General features: G+C 46.4%; 1 protein-coding gene across 2 annotated transcripts in view; it reads right to left on the minus strand.

The window, feature by feature from the left end:
• Positions 1 to 11,869, minus strand: part of LOC119965275 (testican-1-like) — a 682,845-nt gene extending 670,976 nt beyond the window's left edge. For both annotated transcript variants that reach the window (XM_038795794.1, XM_038795793.1), the window contains exons 1-2: positions 11,702 to 11,869; positions 11,409 to 11,570 (exon numbers count right to left, since the gene is read on the minus strand). In XM_038795794.1, coding sequence (XP_038651722.1) covers positions 11,409 to 11,570 — 162 coding nt within the window. In that variant the 5' untranslated portion in view covers positions 11,702 to 11,869. The remainder of the gene's footprint in view (positions 1 to 11,408; positions 11,571 to 11,701) is intronic.
• Positions 11,870 to 16,146: the final 4,277 nt, after the last annotated feature.

Consider the following 16,146-nt stretch of genomic DNA (forward strand, 5'->3'; position numbering starts at 1 on the left):
AAGACTTTGGGTATTTTTATAAGAATTATTTGCTAATTCACTTGTGTTGTGAATCCAGGCCACGTGGGGCTGGAATTGACTGTGCATTAGACATAGAACATACATAGAACATAGAACATAGAACAGTACAGCACAGAACAGGCCCTTCGGCCCTCAATGTTGTGCCGAGCCATGATCACCCTACTCAAACCCACGTATCCACCCTATACCCGTAACCCAATAACCCCCCCCCCCCCCTAACCTTACTTTTTAGGACACTACGGGCAATTTAGCATGGCCAATCCACCTAACCCGCACATCTTTGGACTGTGGGAGGAAACCGGAGCATCCGGAGGAAACCCACGCACACACGGGGAGGACGTGCAGACTCCGCACAGACAGTGACCCAGCCGGGAATCGAACCTGGGACCCTGGAGCTGTGAAGCATTTATGCTAACCACCATGCTACCGTGCTGCCATACAGAGCAGAGGGCCATTCGGTCCATCGAGTCTGCAATGACCCACTTAAGCCCTCACTTCCACCCTATCCCCATAATCCAACAACCCCTTCTGACTGTTTTTGGTCACTAAGGGCAATTTATCATAGCCAATCCACCTAACCTGCACATCTTTGGATGGTGGGAGGAAACCGGAGCACCCGGAGGAAACCCACACAGACACGGGGAGAATGTGCAGACTCCGCACAGTGACCCAGCAGGGAATTGAACCTGGGACCCTGGCGTTGTGAAGCCACAGTGCTACTCACTTGTGCTACCGTCGGAGTGTCATAACAATAATATGATTTTAATAGCTGAAAAACTTGAGTTATCTGATAAGGTGCGATTTACTGTATTCTATTCTTAACTGGGATAGATGCATATAAATGCAGGTCGAAGATTGTGCAATTTGCATCATTGTTTCTATCACGGCAGCTTTTCTCATTGGATATATTTTAAGTATTATAATCAGAACTTTTCCAATTCTATTAAAGAAATTACCAAGAGATTATAAATGTATTCATAAAACAAGTCATGAAACCCTTCCCGTATTGAAAAGAACATGCCTATGGTAAAGTGAGAGCTAACTATCACTGACGGCATATATTACATCATATTAACAGTGAAAATCACAATGATAAATGGAAAAGCAAACAATAGTACGTCTCTTTTAATCAGTGGGTATTAGTTTACTAATACAATCAAAATAAATGAATGCTGGAAATACTTATCAGGTCCAGCAACATCTGTGGAGAGAGACACAGAATTAATGTTCTGATAAAAGGTCACAGACCTGAAATGTTAGCTCTGTTCCTCTTCACAATAGCTGGCAGATCTGCTTATTATTTCCAGTGTTTTGACCCCCTGGGCTAACACGTGGTCACACAACTAGTTTTCTTAATAACAATAACTATAATTAAATATGCAGCAAATACAACAGGTTAACTGTTATCTAATTCACAATCCTCCCTCTTCAATTCACCCCCACAAGATAGACAAAAAAACACAGAGGGTAAAGGAGAGGTTTAAACAGAATTGGAGTCTTTTCTTCAGATGGTTGCCCTCGAGCACACCTTCCTTCAATCTAGGCTTAAGTTTGATGTTTCTGGAGAGACTCCTTTCAGTGACTATTCAGGATCTCAGTATGCTTTCCTTGGTTCTCCGAAAATAATCCCACTCAGGTAAGATCCAATCACTGCCCGTTACCGGGCAGAATACACTCTTTTTGGGCAATCCATTGTCCACCAGCTAACCAATCGAACCAAATCCCCTCCAATCTCTTGGGTGCCAAAAAGACTACGTTTTGCTGTCCGAAGGATAGCACGGTGTACCATGTTGTAACTTTTGAGTTCCTCACTTCCTCGGCTAGACTTAAAGGGATATGTCTATTAAGCATCCATGGATCAAAATGATAAGAGCAAAATTAAAGAAATGGAAAATAAGGGACAGGAAAGGGCCATACACCAGCTTTTTCTGTTATATTCAGATTTGCAGAATCCTTAGTATTCCGCTCTTGCGTTAATATAGCAGAATTGGTGCACTCAATAAAATTGGCTATGAAAATTTCAAAAGAGGAAAAACCAATGGAAGATGCGAATGAAGTCAAGTAGCAATATTACGAGGTAATTAAACACAAGACTGCATGTTTTGAAAAAAGGTATTAAAACCTAACAATGGCCATCTGCATATTTTCCATCATAGTGAATCCTCTGTTACCATATGCAGCTCGAGCTTGCAGTATTTGCCATTATATCTATGCACAGATTTTCCACCTAAAATGCTATTTACAATTAAATCTTCAGCAAGTCTTTGCTGAACGCTTCTTTCAATATTGCTCAACTGTAATGTTTGTTTTAGATCTGCCATAAATTTAAGGAATACCCTGCTCAATTAGCACCAACTAGCCAGCTTATTATACAGGAAGTTACTGACCAAAGGTAGCTTAAACCTAGCCTCTACTGGGAATTAAGTAGCCCCTATTGTACTACCTGTGCAACAAGTGTGCAAACTGAGATTCTCAAACCCGAAGGGGTCTGCACAATCTTCAGATTTTGTCTGCTTGGAGCCAAGCATAATACATACCATTAGCACAATGTCAAGAAATGTTGTAAATATTTACTTCTACACATATTGACTTATCAACATGTTACTTCTGTTGCTGTCTACGAAAAAAAAATCCGTTCTAGCACTCTTCTTTAGCCAGGGAAATGGGGTGCAGGGTCCTTATTGGCGTGCTGCCAATTACAGGGGATCCTGATGTAGAAAGATTGGAGAATCATGTCAGCCTGGCAAATTGTCAGAATGGGAAGAACGTGATGCAATTGATATTAAGTTGACTTGCTGTTTTAGGTATTTGTATCATGTTCAATTCCTTAAATTTGTTCTGGGTCACGTATTTTGCCAACTCTCAGTTGTCCTGAGGGAAGGTAGATCTATGTAGATTTAACTACATAGCTTGGACTAGATTAATGTGAAGGTTGGATCGGGGAACTCGCCCTGTAGGTCAGCATACCATCATTATGTTTCATGCTGCTGGACCACACATTACAAGTTTTACTGAATTCAACTTTGTAATTTGCTTACCATGATGAACTCATAACCTTTAATACTGTAATAATGATACTATTGTACCCGTTCACTTTTGTTCTGTCATCAGGCCCTTAGATTTTGTTTCAGTGATTCCTAATAATCAATGAATAGTATTGCTAATTCAACAGCAACCTTCCAAAATGGCACTCAAAATTGAAACTGATGGTGAGAAGTTGCCAAAATGAATCTGTACAGTGGCCACAGTTACATTTTAAAGGAAATACGACATTTACCATATTAGCCTGTGTTTCTCTGATTGGGTTTTTAGTCATTGGGTTTCTCTACTAGGTGGGAGCAGATGTTATTCTGATAATTAATAAAAAAGGGTGCAGTGCATTTTTTAAGGGAGGTATTATGAACGACTTTCTGAGGTAAATTATTTACTTTTTAGAAGAGTCCAATTTTATTTTCCATGAGATAGCCTGCTTACTCACATTCATACTATTGAGTCCCTTGGTTTGCTCACCTGGGGCGGGATTCTCCGATCCTACGACAGAGTCCCCACGCCGTCGTGAACGCCGTCGAGTTTCACAACGGCGCAAAACGGCCCCGATCGGGATCGATTCAGGCCCCGGAAATGGGCTAGGAGCGGGGCCGTGAGGAACACGGGGGACGTGGCGCGAAAGCAGCGTTATCAGCATGCGACATCCAAATGACGCCGCACAGCGTCTTAAGGGGCGCGATCGGCGCAAGGAATGACCCGGGAAGAGAAGAAGGAGGAGGAGAGATGGCTGAGCCCCGAAGAGCCTCCCTGAGGTTCCGTGACACGGACCTGGACACCCTCCTCGATGAGGTGGAACTACGCAGGGCCATCCTCTGCCCAAGACGTGGGCATCGCCAGCCGTCCAGCACAGTGAGATGCGGCTGCCGTGACGTTGGCACCGCAGTGAGTGCTGTGGGGCACACCCCCCGGTCCGGGGAGCAGTGCAAAAAGCTCCACGACCTCACTAGGGCTGCCAGGGTAAGTGCCACGAGGGTGCCCCCGGGTCACAACCAACCGTATCATTGTGTTCCCCAGGGCCAGCCGCCGAACGTCCAGGGTCGTCTCGGTCAAGACACAGCCGACCATCTGCAACCTCAACCGCACCCAGGGGCGCACGGCAGAGGGTGGCAGGAGGTTGGCCAGGAGGGCCATCCTCTCATTCCGGGACTCTGGAGGGGGAGGGGGACGCACAGAGGACGGATTGAGACAATACTGAGGGCCAAAGAACGTACAGTGATGATAGTGATGGCTGTGCATTGCCCGAAGGTAGGGCCATGAGCCACGACAGTGACGGGGACAGGACGGGGACAGTGAACGCTGACGCACAGAGGACGGCCACACAGTGGACGGAGTCACCCGGAGCGGAACTGAGCCGGGCCACGAGTGGGACCAGGACACGCCAGACTTCCAAACAGACGATGACCAAGAGCTTGTGGCACTGCTGTCTCCCACACCATCCACCATCGCAGAGATACTCACCTCGGTTGGGCAAATAAGTGATGAGGCTCCTGGGTCACGGTCTGGTGTGCACCACACAGCCGTGCCGGTACAGCAGGTGGAGTTTGGAGCAGCCGAGGGGCTGGATGGGCAGGGGGAAGCCCAGGCCCAGCATTCAGCTGGCTCCTAGACGTTTCCCGGGTTCCTGGATGCACTTGACCCACCCGGACACCCGATGCATGTGGAAACCCAGAGACGCAATAACGGGATGAGGTCTTCCAGTCTTCCAGCAGCTGCAGACGCAGTTGGAGGAGTCCATCCGCGTCCAGGAGCAGGGAGTGGTGCCGCTCATTGCAGCCACCCAGGCCGACACCGCACGGGTGGCGTCCGCGGTGGAGGCAATGGGTGAAATGGTTTCGGCCATTGGTCAGGTTCTGCAAGGCGTTTGGCTTCACGGGCACGCGTCATCCATGGCCCAGGAGAGGGCTGCCCTCTCACAGGCAGCCATGCGCCAGAGCCAAAACGACATTGCCGCTGCGCTCCGGGCCCTGGCCAAGTCTCATCGGGCCATGGCACGGTCCCAGCAGGCCATGGCACAGTCCCAGCAGTCAGTCGTGGAGAGCATCGACCGCCTGGCGCACGTGCTGGATGGCGTAGCGCACTCACAGGTTGAGGTCGCACAGACCCTGGCAGGAATGTCGCACTCCCTGGGCTCCGTCTCTGCGAACATTAGGAACTGGTCGATACCGCTGCAGGCCTCCAGGACTGCCAGCGCCATGTGTCGGACGTGCAACGGGGCACGTCTCCGATCACACCTCCTTCCCACAGTGAGGCCCGGGGGCCACTGGACTCCCCGAGGGAGGAGGTGGTTCTGGGGTCCATCCCAGTAACTCCAGCACGGTGACCGAGTGACGCTGGGGTTGATGAGCGGTTCAACGTCGGTGCCGGGTGTGCAGTCCCTCCACCCTCCCCTCCCACAGTCAGACACCGTAGTCCTCGGCACACCGACGCCAGCTACCCCACACGGGCACGTGATGGAGTGTAAGTGACGAATGCAGTGACCACTGAGATGGATGGTTCAGCTATTGCCATGAGTCAGACATAGTTTAACGAATCTGAGCTCACAGCTCATCGCAGATCGGGCTGTCATTATTCAACATGGCACTGATCACACCCGCTTACACAATCATCAATGTAGTGCAATCCCGTAGTGCCGCAGTGGTAAGGTGATGTGGAATTAGTGCCGTGTACGCGGTGTGGGGGCGCGTGGTGGGTGCTGTGTGGTGCCCGTGTGCACGACTGGCGATGGTAGTGTTCAGCGAATCCCTCACACGCGGTGCGTGAACCTTGCGGCCACCAACGTGTGGCATGCCCGCTGTCCTCGACGGTGCTGTTGTGCAGCCTCCTAGACATAACCAGCACCCGGGTCGTGTCGTGTCCTGCGCCCCACGCCCCACCCTGCTGCACGCCATCCTTCTCCACCTCCTCCATCCTCTTCATTTGCGTTAGCTCCGCTGCCACCGGGTTCTCCCTCCGACTCCTCCACCAGAGCATCTCCCCTCTGGATCGCGATGTTGTACAGCACACAGCAGACCACAACTGTACGACCGACCCTGTCGGGCGAGTACTGCAGGGCCCCTCCGGAGCGGTCCAGGCATCTGAATCGCATTTTCAGCAAGCGGAAGCACCGCTCCACCACACCCCTGGTTGCTGCATGGGCCTCACTGTACAGGCTCTCCGCGTTGGTCTGAGGCCTCCGTATTGGTGTCATCAGCCATGACCTCAACGGATAACCCCTGTCGCCCAGCAACCAGCCCGTCAGCCGGGGGAGGGGGGTCCCTCGAACATTGCGGGGATGAATGACTGTGCCAGAATGTAGGCGTCATGCACACCCCCGGGGTACCTTGCACACACGTGCATGATCCTCATGTGGGGGGTCGCAGACCACCTGGATGTTCATGGCGTATGCGCCCTTCCTGTTCATGAACACTTCCCTGTTGTCTGCGGCTGGGCGCATGGGGACGTGCACACCATCGTTTACACCCAGGACCATCAGTATCCCGGCCACCTTGGCGAATCCACGTGTCCGTGCTTCCTGCTGTGCTCGGTCCTCGGGGAATTTAATGTACCTGTCCGCGATGGCGAACAAGGCGTCGGTCACGGCCCGGATGCAACTGTGGACCGATGCCTGTGATCCCAGATAGATCCCCACTCCGCGCCTGGAAGGAACCGGTAGCGCAGAAGTTTAGGGCCACCGTCACCTTGACGGACACCGGTATAGCGTGTCCTCCTCCCGTTCCACGTGGTGCGAGGTGTGCCATGAGGTGGCAGATATGTGCGACCGCCTCCCTGCTGAACCGTAGTCTCCTCCTGCATGTGATGCCCGGTAGGGCCTCGAACGACATTCGGTCATGGCACACCCTAGGCGTTGCTGGCCGCCTGTGGCGCCCTGGCACCACCATCAGTAGCTCCTCCTCCTCCTTCCCCCCATGCACTTCGATATCAGTGCCCGCATCCTGTGCCTTCGACACCGTTTGGGGGTCAATGTTCCCCTTGGCATCCCCCTGGACATACAGGCCCTGAGCGCCTGCGGCCTGTACGGCGATGACGGGCCACTCCGCGGCCATTCCCTCTGCTGCTGCAGCTGCCCCTGCATCTGCATCCACTGTGGGCTGTCGCAGTCGACGCTGCTGGATGGCCAACTGCAGTGCAGCGGCCCCAACCACTGCGCTGAACATCGCTGTCTGGTTGGCATACATGGTGACCCGCAGAAGGGTGGTGGGGGGCAGAGAAACGAGATGTTACATGGAGGTTCTTCGACACCTCGGCATCTGGGTGCCATGGGATACTTGTGTGCCCTGGTGGCTGGTTGCGCTGCAGACACGCAGCCAGCCTAACCCCTGGTCACTGTCTGCATCCAACGGTCAGTTAACACCTCCTCCTCACCGGTGCGCCAGTTGCCTCTGCCCATCAGCCACGCGGCAACCTGCGGGCATGTCCTCGTCACCGTCCTGCCATGGCAGGGTGGCTGACCTGTGGCATCCGCGGATGGACAACCCCCTCCACTCACCCCCCCCCACCTCCACTCCCTCCCTCCACTCCCTCCCTCCCCCCTCCACTCCCTCCCTCCATCCCCCCTCCACTCCCTCCCCCCCCCACTCCCCCCCCCCCCCCCCCCCCCCCCCACCCCGCTGGCTGCAGCGTTCTCGGGGAGGCCTTCCCCAGTCTGCAGGAACTCCGGGACAGGGTCCGCTCACGTCCTCAGTGCTCAGCGTCAGCCAGCACGACTGGCTGGTGTGTACGGCGAGGGCGTGAACTGGGGTCACGCCATCGGGACTTCAGCCCATCCGGGCCGGAGAATAGAGGGGGTACCGGAGAATCGCCATTTTGGGTGTCTCGGGCGATTCTCCGGCTTGCGCCGCGCGGAACCCGACGGGGCCGATTTTGCCGGTTGGGAGAATCGCGTGAACGAGTCGGACCGGCGTCGCGTGGAAAACTGGCGCAGCAGGCGAGTCTCCCAACCAGTGTGGCCTCGGAAAATCACACCCCTGAAGTCTCAAGGTATCCCTTTCTGGTGGATTCTTGTGATTATTTTCATTATAATAATGAAGCAATGAAACTCTACAACACATTTTGCAAACATTACTCATTCCATTACACTGAAAACCATCTATGTAATGTCTAACATTTATACGAATGTCCAGCAAACAGCTTAAATGCTTATGTTTTAAAAGTTCAAGTAGTGATCTGGAAACACAATTTTATCACAGTTGGCAGTTCAGCACCTCACTTCTCTGTGATTTCAAATCCAAGTTCCTTAGATTTCCATTCAGACAATGTTACTTTTGCGACACTTCCATTTTTCAATAAGCTTGAGAGGCACTCAATTTCTTGCCTAATGCAGGTTTCCTGTCTCCCCTAAAAACCAACATTGAGGATGGAAAGACAAGGCACTTCAGAAAGTTGGGAAAATCAATCCCATTTAATGGATCTCCTATCTGGGATTCATAGTGGGAAGAGCATTATCATCAACAGGAAAGCAATCTTGGTAGATCTGCTCCCATTTTAAATCCAATGTAAAGGAAACTGTATAATATTTTATTCCTGATTATATTACAATATTTTCTTTATTAGATTTAAAAACTGGTTAAAAATAAAATTTGAGAGAAACTTGATTAATCATGCTTCCATGTCAATATCTGTGAGGCACTTGGTACATCAGTCCTTCCGTTCAAAGCGATTTCAGATGATGCACAATTAACTTCTATTTAAAAATGGTCCAATAAGTAAGAAAAAAAACTATCTGGAAGTCAATGGCATTCTTATAAATCTGACTAACAAATTATCTTTCAGAGTATAGGTTTGAGAGAGAGCTTCATCATACAGATGTTTAGGGTGTGATGGGCATCCATCCTAATGCTGCATTGCATGCAAGTTCTTAAAAGAGTGCCTCAAAGCTGCCTGATAAACTTCCAACAATAGTATACAACATTTTGTAGACAACATCTAGACACAAGACGATAAGCCCATAAGACAGAGGAGCAGAATAGGCCACTCGGCCCATCGAGTCTGCTCCGCCATTCAATCATGGCTGATATTTTCTCATCCCCATTCTCCTGCCTTCTCCCCATAACCCTTGATCCCCTTATTGACCAAGAACCTATCTATCTCTGTCTTAAAGACACTCAGTGATTTGGCCTCCACAGCCTTCTGTGGACATACTGATAACATGGAATATACAAAGACCAAAAGTTTAAAATAAATCAAACCGTAAAACTAAATATCATTCTCGGAACTTTGTGCTTTTAAAACAGATATTTGGATTGATATTAAGATAGAACCTTAAACGCACAGTTTTTGATTGATATTAAGACAGAACAGTAATTGCATATTATCAAACAATTCTACCTTTGTCATTTTGCTTTATGGTGTCATTGAAAATCCTCATTTAGACCGCTATCTTGTACAAAGGTGCATCTCTCTCCCTATTCCAGTGCCGACCACGGAGTTTCATGTGTTGGTCCATTGTTATGCTTGGCAAGGTACTGCACTGGTTTGCCATTGTATTCTGCTGGTTCTGGTTGACAGGAGAGACCCCCGCCATAGGCACATTGAAGGATTTATGGGTTGATAATCAACCTGTTTGAGCAGGTTATGAATGCATCTTACTTGGCCTCAAGTTCTGGAGTGGGAATTGAACACAGAGCTAGCTCAGAGGCAGGGACACTACTCATTCTCCAAGATACAGATACCAGATACATATATAAGCAGCACATCAAGCCCAAAAGTGGCCTAGCTTGAAAAGTCCACAACCAACATTCCAAGTATACACACCCAGATGGGTTTCCTTTGCTAACTCCTTTTTCACAAGCCTGAATATCCTCAAAGGATTCATTTAAAGAAAATCTGTTGAACTTTTTTAAATTTAAGTAATATGACCATCAACACACATTATGCACCTCCTGCAAAACTTCCCTGGTGGAAGACTACTTCCCTTGATAAGGGAAAACTTATCAAGTACCAAGTCCCATGGTGTAAATGCACTGTCAAACAGGTGTGTACAAACTTCCACCAATTATTGCACTTTTACTTTTCAGGTAGCTCCCACCACAATATTGTGTAGTTTTAAATTGTGACATTGCATCGAGATAACATCAGACAACATGTTCTGATGTTACCTCTATGCAATGTCACAATTTAAAACTACACAGTATTGTGGTGGGAGCAGACTCCTGAAGCAACTGTTCCACTCAGAACTCGGATGCGGCAGGAGACTCCCAGGAGGAGTGCCCTCAAAACACCCCTGAAGGCACCAAACATCCCTGTCAACCCATGGGAGCCACTGGCTTGTGACCAACCAAAATGGAGAAAGCTTACTCGGGAAGGCACTGAACACATCCCGAGACTTTGCTGGGAATATTCAGAGGGAGCTCACAACGTTTCAAGCAAGCTATCTACCAAACCCTTCAAAAACTTCTGCACCTGACAGAATCTGCAAGACTGTGCAATGGACTGATCAGCCATCTCAGTACCCACTGAACCCGACTGGACGCAAGTCATCCTGAATCCCGAAGGACTGCCTGAAAAGAAGAGAACTGGAGTATGGAGATGATACAATTTAAGATGGTCTGACCAGAACCACTTCATAATCAACATATCAATTTAGATAAGCATTTCAATATTTAAGTATGCGATGGAGACATTTATGTAACAAATATGATGAGATCTGATACATGTCTTGTACTCAACTCCATGAGTCAGCCAAATCACTAATAGGACACATCATATTCCACAATACTTCAGTGTATACTCTACAAATACAATTTTCCCATAGCAGCTTCAGTGAAAGTTTTCTTTTTTAATCAATGGGCCCCAGGAGAATCAATATTTTCCACAAGGTAAGATGCTCACAGGACAGCATGCAACACTGAATACCCCTGCACGTCCCACAACATCTTCTCACACGGATACCGAATAGCAGTTGAATTTACCAAGAATCAATAGGCAAACTGAATTTTACTGTCCATTTAACGAGTCTTTGTAGGTCTGACTTAAAGCCTTTAGCTTCACTTTAAACTGAACAAGAAAAAAGGTTTCATGCTCACCACCAGAGCTATGAAATTCTAGCTGAAAACTACAAAATAGTAATACATTCTAGTGCGCCAACAAAATTACCAAAAATGTAAGAGATTTAAATCCGCAACGTTATTTGCTTCCCAAGGAGATTTACGTTATTTACATTTGTGAGGGGCTATACCATTTCTAAAGTATTTCATATTATTTGTTTTCACTGCTCTTCATTATAATTGCAGCATCAGCATCTCTATTGTGCAAAGCGACATAGCGTGTATTAACCATGTTACCGCAACCGAGAAAATACAGAACAGATATTATTTGGGTTTTTTTTGTAAAAAGGTACCTACATCTCGGAATTTGTTCCAGTATCTCAGCTCCTTGTCATATTGTGAGACAGTGGTCAACCATTTCTCGTTATCCAGGAAACTGACAGCATTGGTCGCTTCTGGGCGCCTGCTTTCAACTTCGAGGCAAACCGCGATCAAAACACCCACCAGAGCAGCCAGCATCTGCAAATACAGCACTCGTTCTCAGAAAAGGCAATCGCAACAACAGTGACAACAACAACAATCGGCGGGACGAAACTCTTTTTTTTTTATAAATCATTGACTCGAGAGCAAGGCTCGCGTCTCCGGCTCACCTTGTCGCCCGTGCGGATGGGTCGGGCTCTTTTTGCTTTCTGAGTGAGACTGGCTTATTTGGCTGCCTGCTTTTGTGATCGTGCAGCTGGGGCTCGGGAAGGAGCGCGGCACATGAGACATCGATCAGTGAGCTGCTAACACACACTGTGTGGCGCCACCTCACCACCAGCTTGTGCAACAACACTGCAGAGCGCCAGCCCACTAACCTCCATATATATAGATTCACACTGCATCTCCCTATTCAACTCTCAGGATCGTCTTTCTCGAGTTAAGCAGCAACGAGGCCAATCGCTCTTGCTGCCATTGTTAAAAAAAAGAGCATCTGGTCAAATTGCCACATCCGCCTTTCGTTATAAATTTTGCATGAAATTTAACTTTCGTTTTTAAAAAAAAACCAGGAGAAGCAGGATCAGTGAATGTCAGAAATCAATAAGTCCTCACTTCTGGCATAAACGGAATATGTATTAAATGAGCGATATCGATCCAGTGCAATAAGTTCCAGGCTGTAAAATGAAGAGAACTGGCCCGGGGGAGAAAGTTTCCATTGCAACGGTTTGCAAGAATATCGTTCCCTGTAAATTCCTGCCACGGCTTATTTCACCTGTGACGTTAAGCTTATTTTTTTAAATGGAAAATATATATATGGTGATTGCAATCGCAGTTCAGCTCAATGACCTCAGAAATTGCGAATACTCTCACTTCAGTCTGCCCTGTGCCAAAACAATTGTCTACTGGTCAACGGTACTGTTAGAAACTATTCAGCTCCTTTTCGACCTTTAATAGTGCTTGCTCGTGCATGTGAAAGCACCTGAGAACATAACTCAAGCCCTGTGAAGCTCCAACTGCCAACATGCTACCCAGCAGGTGTGAAGAGAGCTTCAATGTGGCAGCTGCTGAAAAACCTGTGCTTAGAAACTTAACCACCTTAAACTATCCAATAAAAACAGGGTAATACCTCAGCTAAACTGCTCCGCACTTCATTCCATGTCCCAAAAGGGCATTGGTGACCAAAGCCTTTTGCTGATTATGTCCATCATTATGCCCGGCCAAGTGGATTGCTATTACTTCCTGCCGAATAGCTGAGCATTCTGTGACCACCCGCTACAATAATAATAATCTTTTTTGTCACAAGTAGGCTTACATTACACGAAGTTACTGTGAAAAGCCCCTAGTTGTCACATTCCCGCACCTGTTCGAGTACACAGAGGGAGATTTCAGAATGTCTAAATTACCTAAAAGTACGTCTTTCAGGACTTGCGAGAGGAAACCGGAGCACCCGGAAGAAACCCACGCAGACTTGGGGAGAACGTGAAGAGTCCACACGGACTGTGACCCAAGCATGAATCGAACCTGGGACGCCGTGAAGCAACAGAGCTAACCATTGTGCTCCCGTGCTATCAGACGTACACGAAGGATTTACATGTTGGCAATCAATCTGTTTCACCACATTATGAACACATGGTCATCAAGCCCTGAAGTGAGGCGTGAAGCCAGCCCTTCTGAGGTAGGGACACCACCAGAGGTAGGATGACCACCAGTGCACCACAAGGCCTCTCTAGCCGATATTAGCTATTTCGAAAAATACAGAGCATGGTTTAAAAATAACGCTTAGCTTAACAGCGCCTACAGAAAAAAGATCATCAGAATCCTGAAATGGCAGAGGACAGGAAATTATTAAATAAGCGATTGTTGTGTAAATAATAATAATAACAATAATTGCTTATTGTCACAAGTAGGCTTCAATATGTTACTGTGAAAAGCCCCTAGTTGCCACATTCCGGCGCCTGTTCGGGGAGGCCAGTAGAAGAATTGAACCCGCGCTGCTGGCATTGTTCTGCATTGCAAGCCAGATATTTAGCCCACTGTGTAAAACAATGAGAGACAATAATGAGAGCATTTTAGATAAATGAAAACTGTGTCTGCACTGGTGTCTTCATGTTAAGTACATTTCAAAGCGTTATGGAAAGAAGCATAGCAAATAGCGGCATATGGAGGCCATTTGACCCTTCAAGCCTGCTCTGCCATTCATTATGATCTTGGCTGATGATCCAACTCAAATGAAGAAAAATCAAGACAAAATTAAAGGAAAGTGATAAGTATCATAGCTCAGTGCCAAGTTGAAGCATTTGCTAAACATATTTGCACTTAGAAGATAAAATAAAGTCCAGCGAAACGTAGATGATCTTTTACTCAGTTAAGTACCCAGGGTTATTCTCACAAATTAGTGGATACTATAATGTCCTTGAGTAAAACAATTACTCAAGGATGTTGTTTCAAGTTTATCTACGTTGAATGTGGTGGTGGATGCCTCTGAACCAGCTCACGTCTCACTTAAAAATATTCAATGAATACAAAATGCAGACAACCATAGGGAGGTGTGTGCCTTTCCTGGATTTTCTTCGACTCTGGACTGTAAATGCAGTGTTCCAGTTATGAATTTTCAATTTATGCTCATCCCTTAAACATTTGTGAGCTTTTCAACTTCTTCCCTATCTTGTTAAACCGATAAAAGTGTATTAATCGTATTTCTGTGATTATCTGAGCAAAGAATTCTCGCAAACTATTCTGGTTAAAGCAATATTTTTCAGGGCTTCTTTAAGTCAGATCTCTTTTTATAAGTTGCGGTTGCAAAGGACTTTGGGAAATGGATTACTAAGGATGTTAAAGTCTACACATCTTATTATCACCAATGATGCCCATTGCAGGCATATCCTATTCGTAACTTTGAACCTGGACTGCATTCAGTATGCAATTTTCTGAAACTGTCTTTTATTTAAAAATGGATGCCAACAAGACTGTTAAGATGGCTGCCTAAGATCAGTTGACTTCTGTCATTTCTGCTTCAAGTCTCTGAAATTTTCTGATTGAATAACCATGGGTAGGGATCTCCCCCGAGAATGGATATACCAAGACAAAATCCATTTGTTGGACTTATATCTTCTATTATCTGTGGACTCAGCTGAAACTCAAAATCTAGTAGACCCCAAGACTTCCTGGCTCTGTGCTCAACAAAGAGGTCAATTTCTTATGAGTGGTTGTGAACAGACACCTCCATCCATTCTCCATTGTATAGCAATGTTTCTGGCTTTAAACCATTCTGGGTGGACAATGCAGTATTTGATCAGGTGGTCACTTGATCAAAACTGTCTTCAGATAACAAAACTATTATCCCAAGAACCAGGAAGAACCGGTCAGTCTGCAGAGGATACAGCAAGAAACAGCAGCTGCAGAAAAGGTAATAACATCTACTCCTTCTTCAAAAATCTGAGGACGGTTGCATCTTAAAATCTCTTAGCCGTTTCTTTCCACATCCACCAGGACAGAAACTTGACCCGCTGATAAGAAAGCCCCAAGTAACCAACTTTGAGGTCCCCAAAACAAAAATCTGAAATGTCAGAAATGTTCCCATCTTTGTGCAGCCAAAATGGGAGTGGACCAAAGTATTTTGATTGTGTTAGTTAGTTAATGGGGAAGTAATGCTTTTTTTTAGTTTGGTGTAGCAGTTGCCTGTTAATTAATAGTTAGTCTGTTGATTTTAATTAAAAGTCTTAAAACATGATGTCTTATCCTGTAATTCTTTCTATCGGTATTTGGGAAATTCAAATTTAAAAAAAGTTATTAGTCTCTACCTGGATTGTAACACCGATCACAGGAAAAATCATTGGTGAAACAGTATAAGCTGGGCGGGTCAAGGGCTCTTCCCCTGAATAACTCCTGCGATAATGTTATGGGCCAGGTATATTTACCACCAACAGCCAAACCGTCTTCCAACTGTCGGATACAGAGAGCAAGGCCGGGAGAACATCCTTGGAATTTCAGGACCTAAATTTGAATGACATATTACAATTCCTCAACCTGGGGATATAATCAATCAGAAAACAGAAAGCAATATTGAAGATACTTTCTTCTCAGGTTTGAAATTAATTTGTTTCTTTTTAAACATGAAAATTACATTTTCTGGTGAGTCGGATTTGGAATCTATACTTGCAATAAAAGCTGAAAGATAATGAATGAAAATATCAAAGCCAGAAGAAAAAACCAATCCAGATTATATCTAAAACTGAAATTTATACAATTATATTCTCAGTTGTAAAGATAGGTTCATAAAGCTGAATAAGATGAAGGGAGGGATTACAAATATAAAATGGCATACCGATAACGGAATTAATCCTTTGGTTTCAAATATGAAAAGATTCAGTACAAACATGAAGGCTTAATGCTAATGTAATTACAATATTTAACACACTAGAATGGTTACCAATTTAATAGGTGGATTTGTGTTTATATTGCAACAAGTTAGTGTTTTCACTGATCGCCTCAGTGTAATTACAGGTGTTTGATTTCTACACATTCCTTTAACCAGAATAGATATGGTTCTCCACAATTCCTGCCCAAATTGTTTTCACCTTTTCATCTTCCATTTGACCTTTCAGACACTCCAAAC

Source organism: Scyliorhinus canicula, chromosome 4 (genome assembly GCF_902713615.1).
Source record: "Scyliorhinus canicula chromosome 4, sScyCan1.1, whole genome shotgun sequence".
NCBI lineage: Eukaryota > Metazoa > Chordata > Chondrichthyes > Carcharhiniformes > Scyliorhinidae > Scyliorhinus > Scyliorhinus canicula.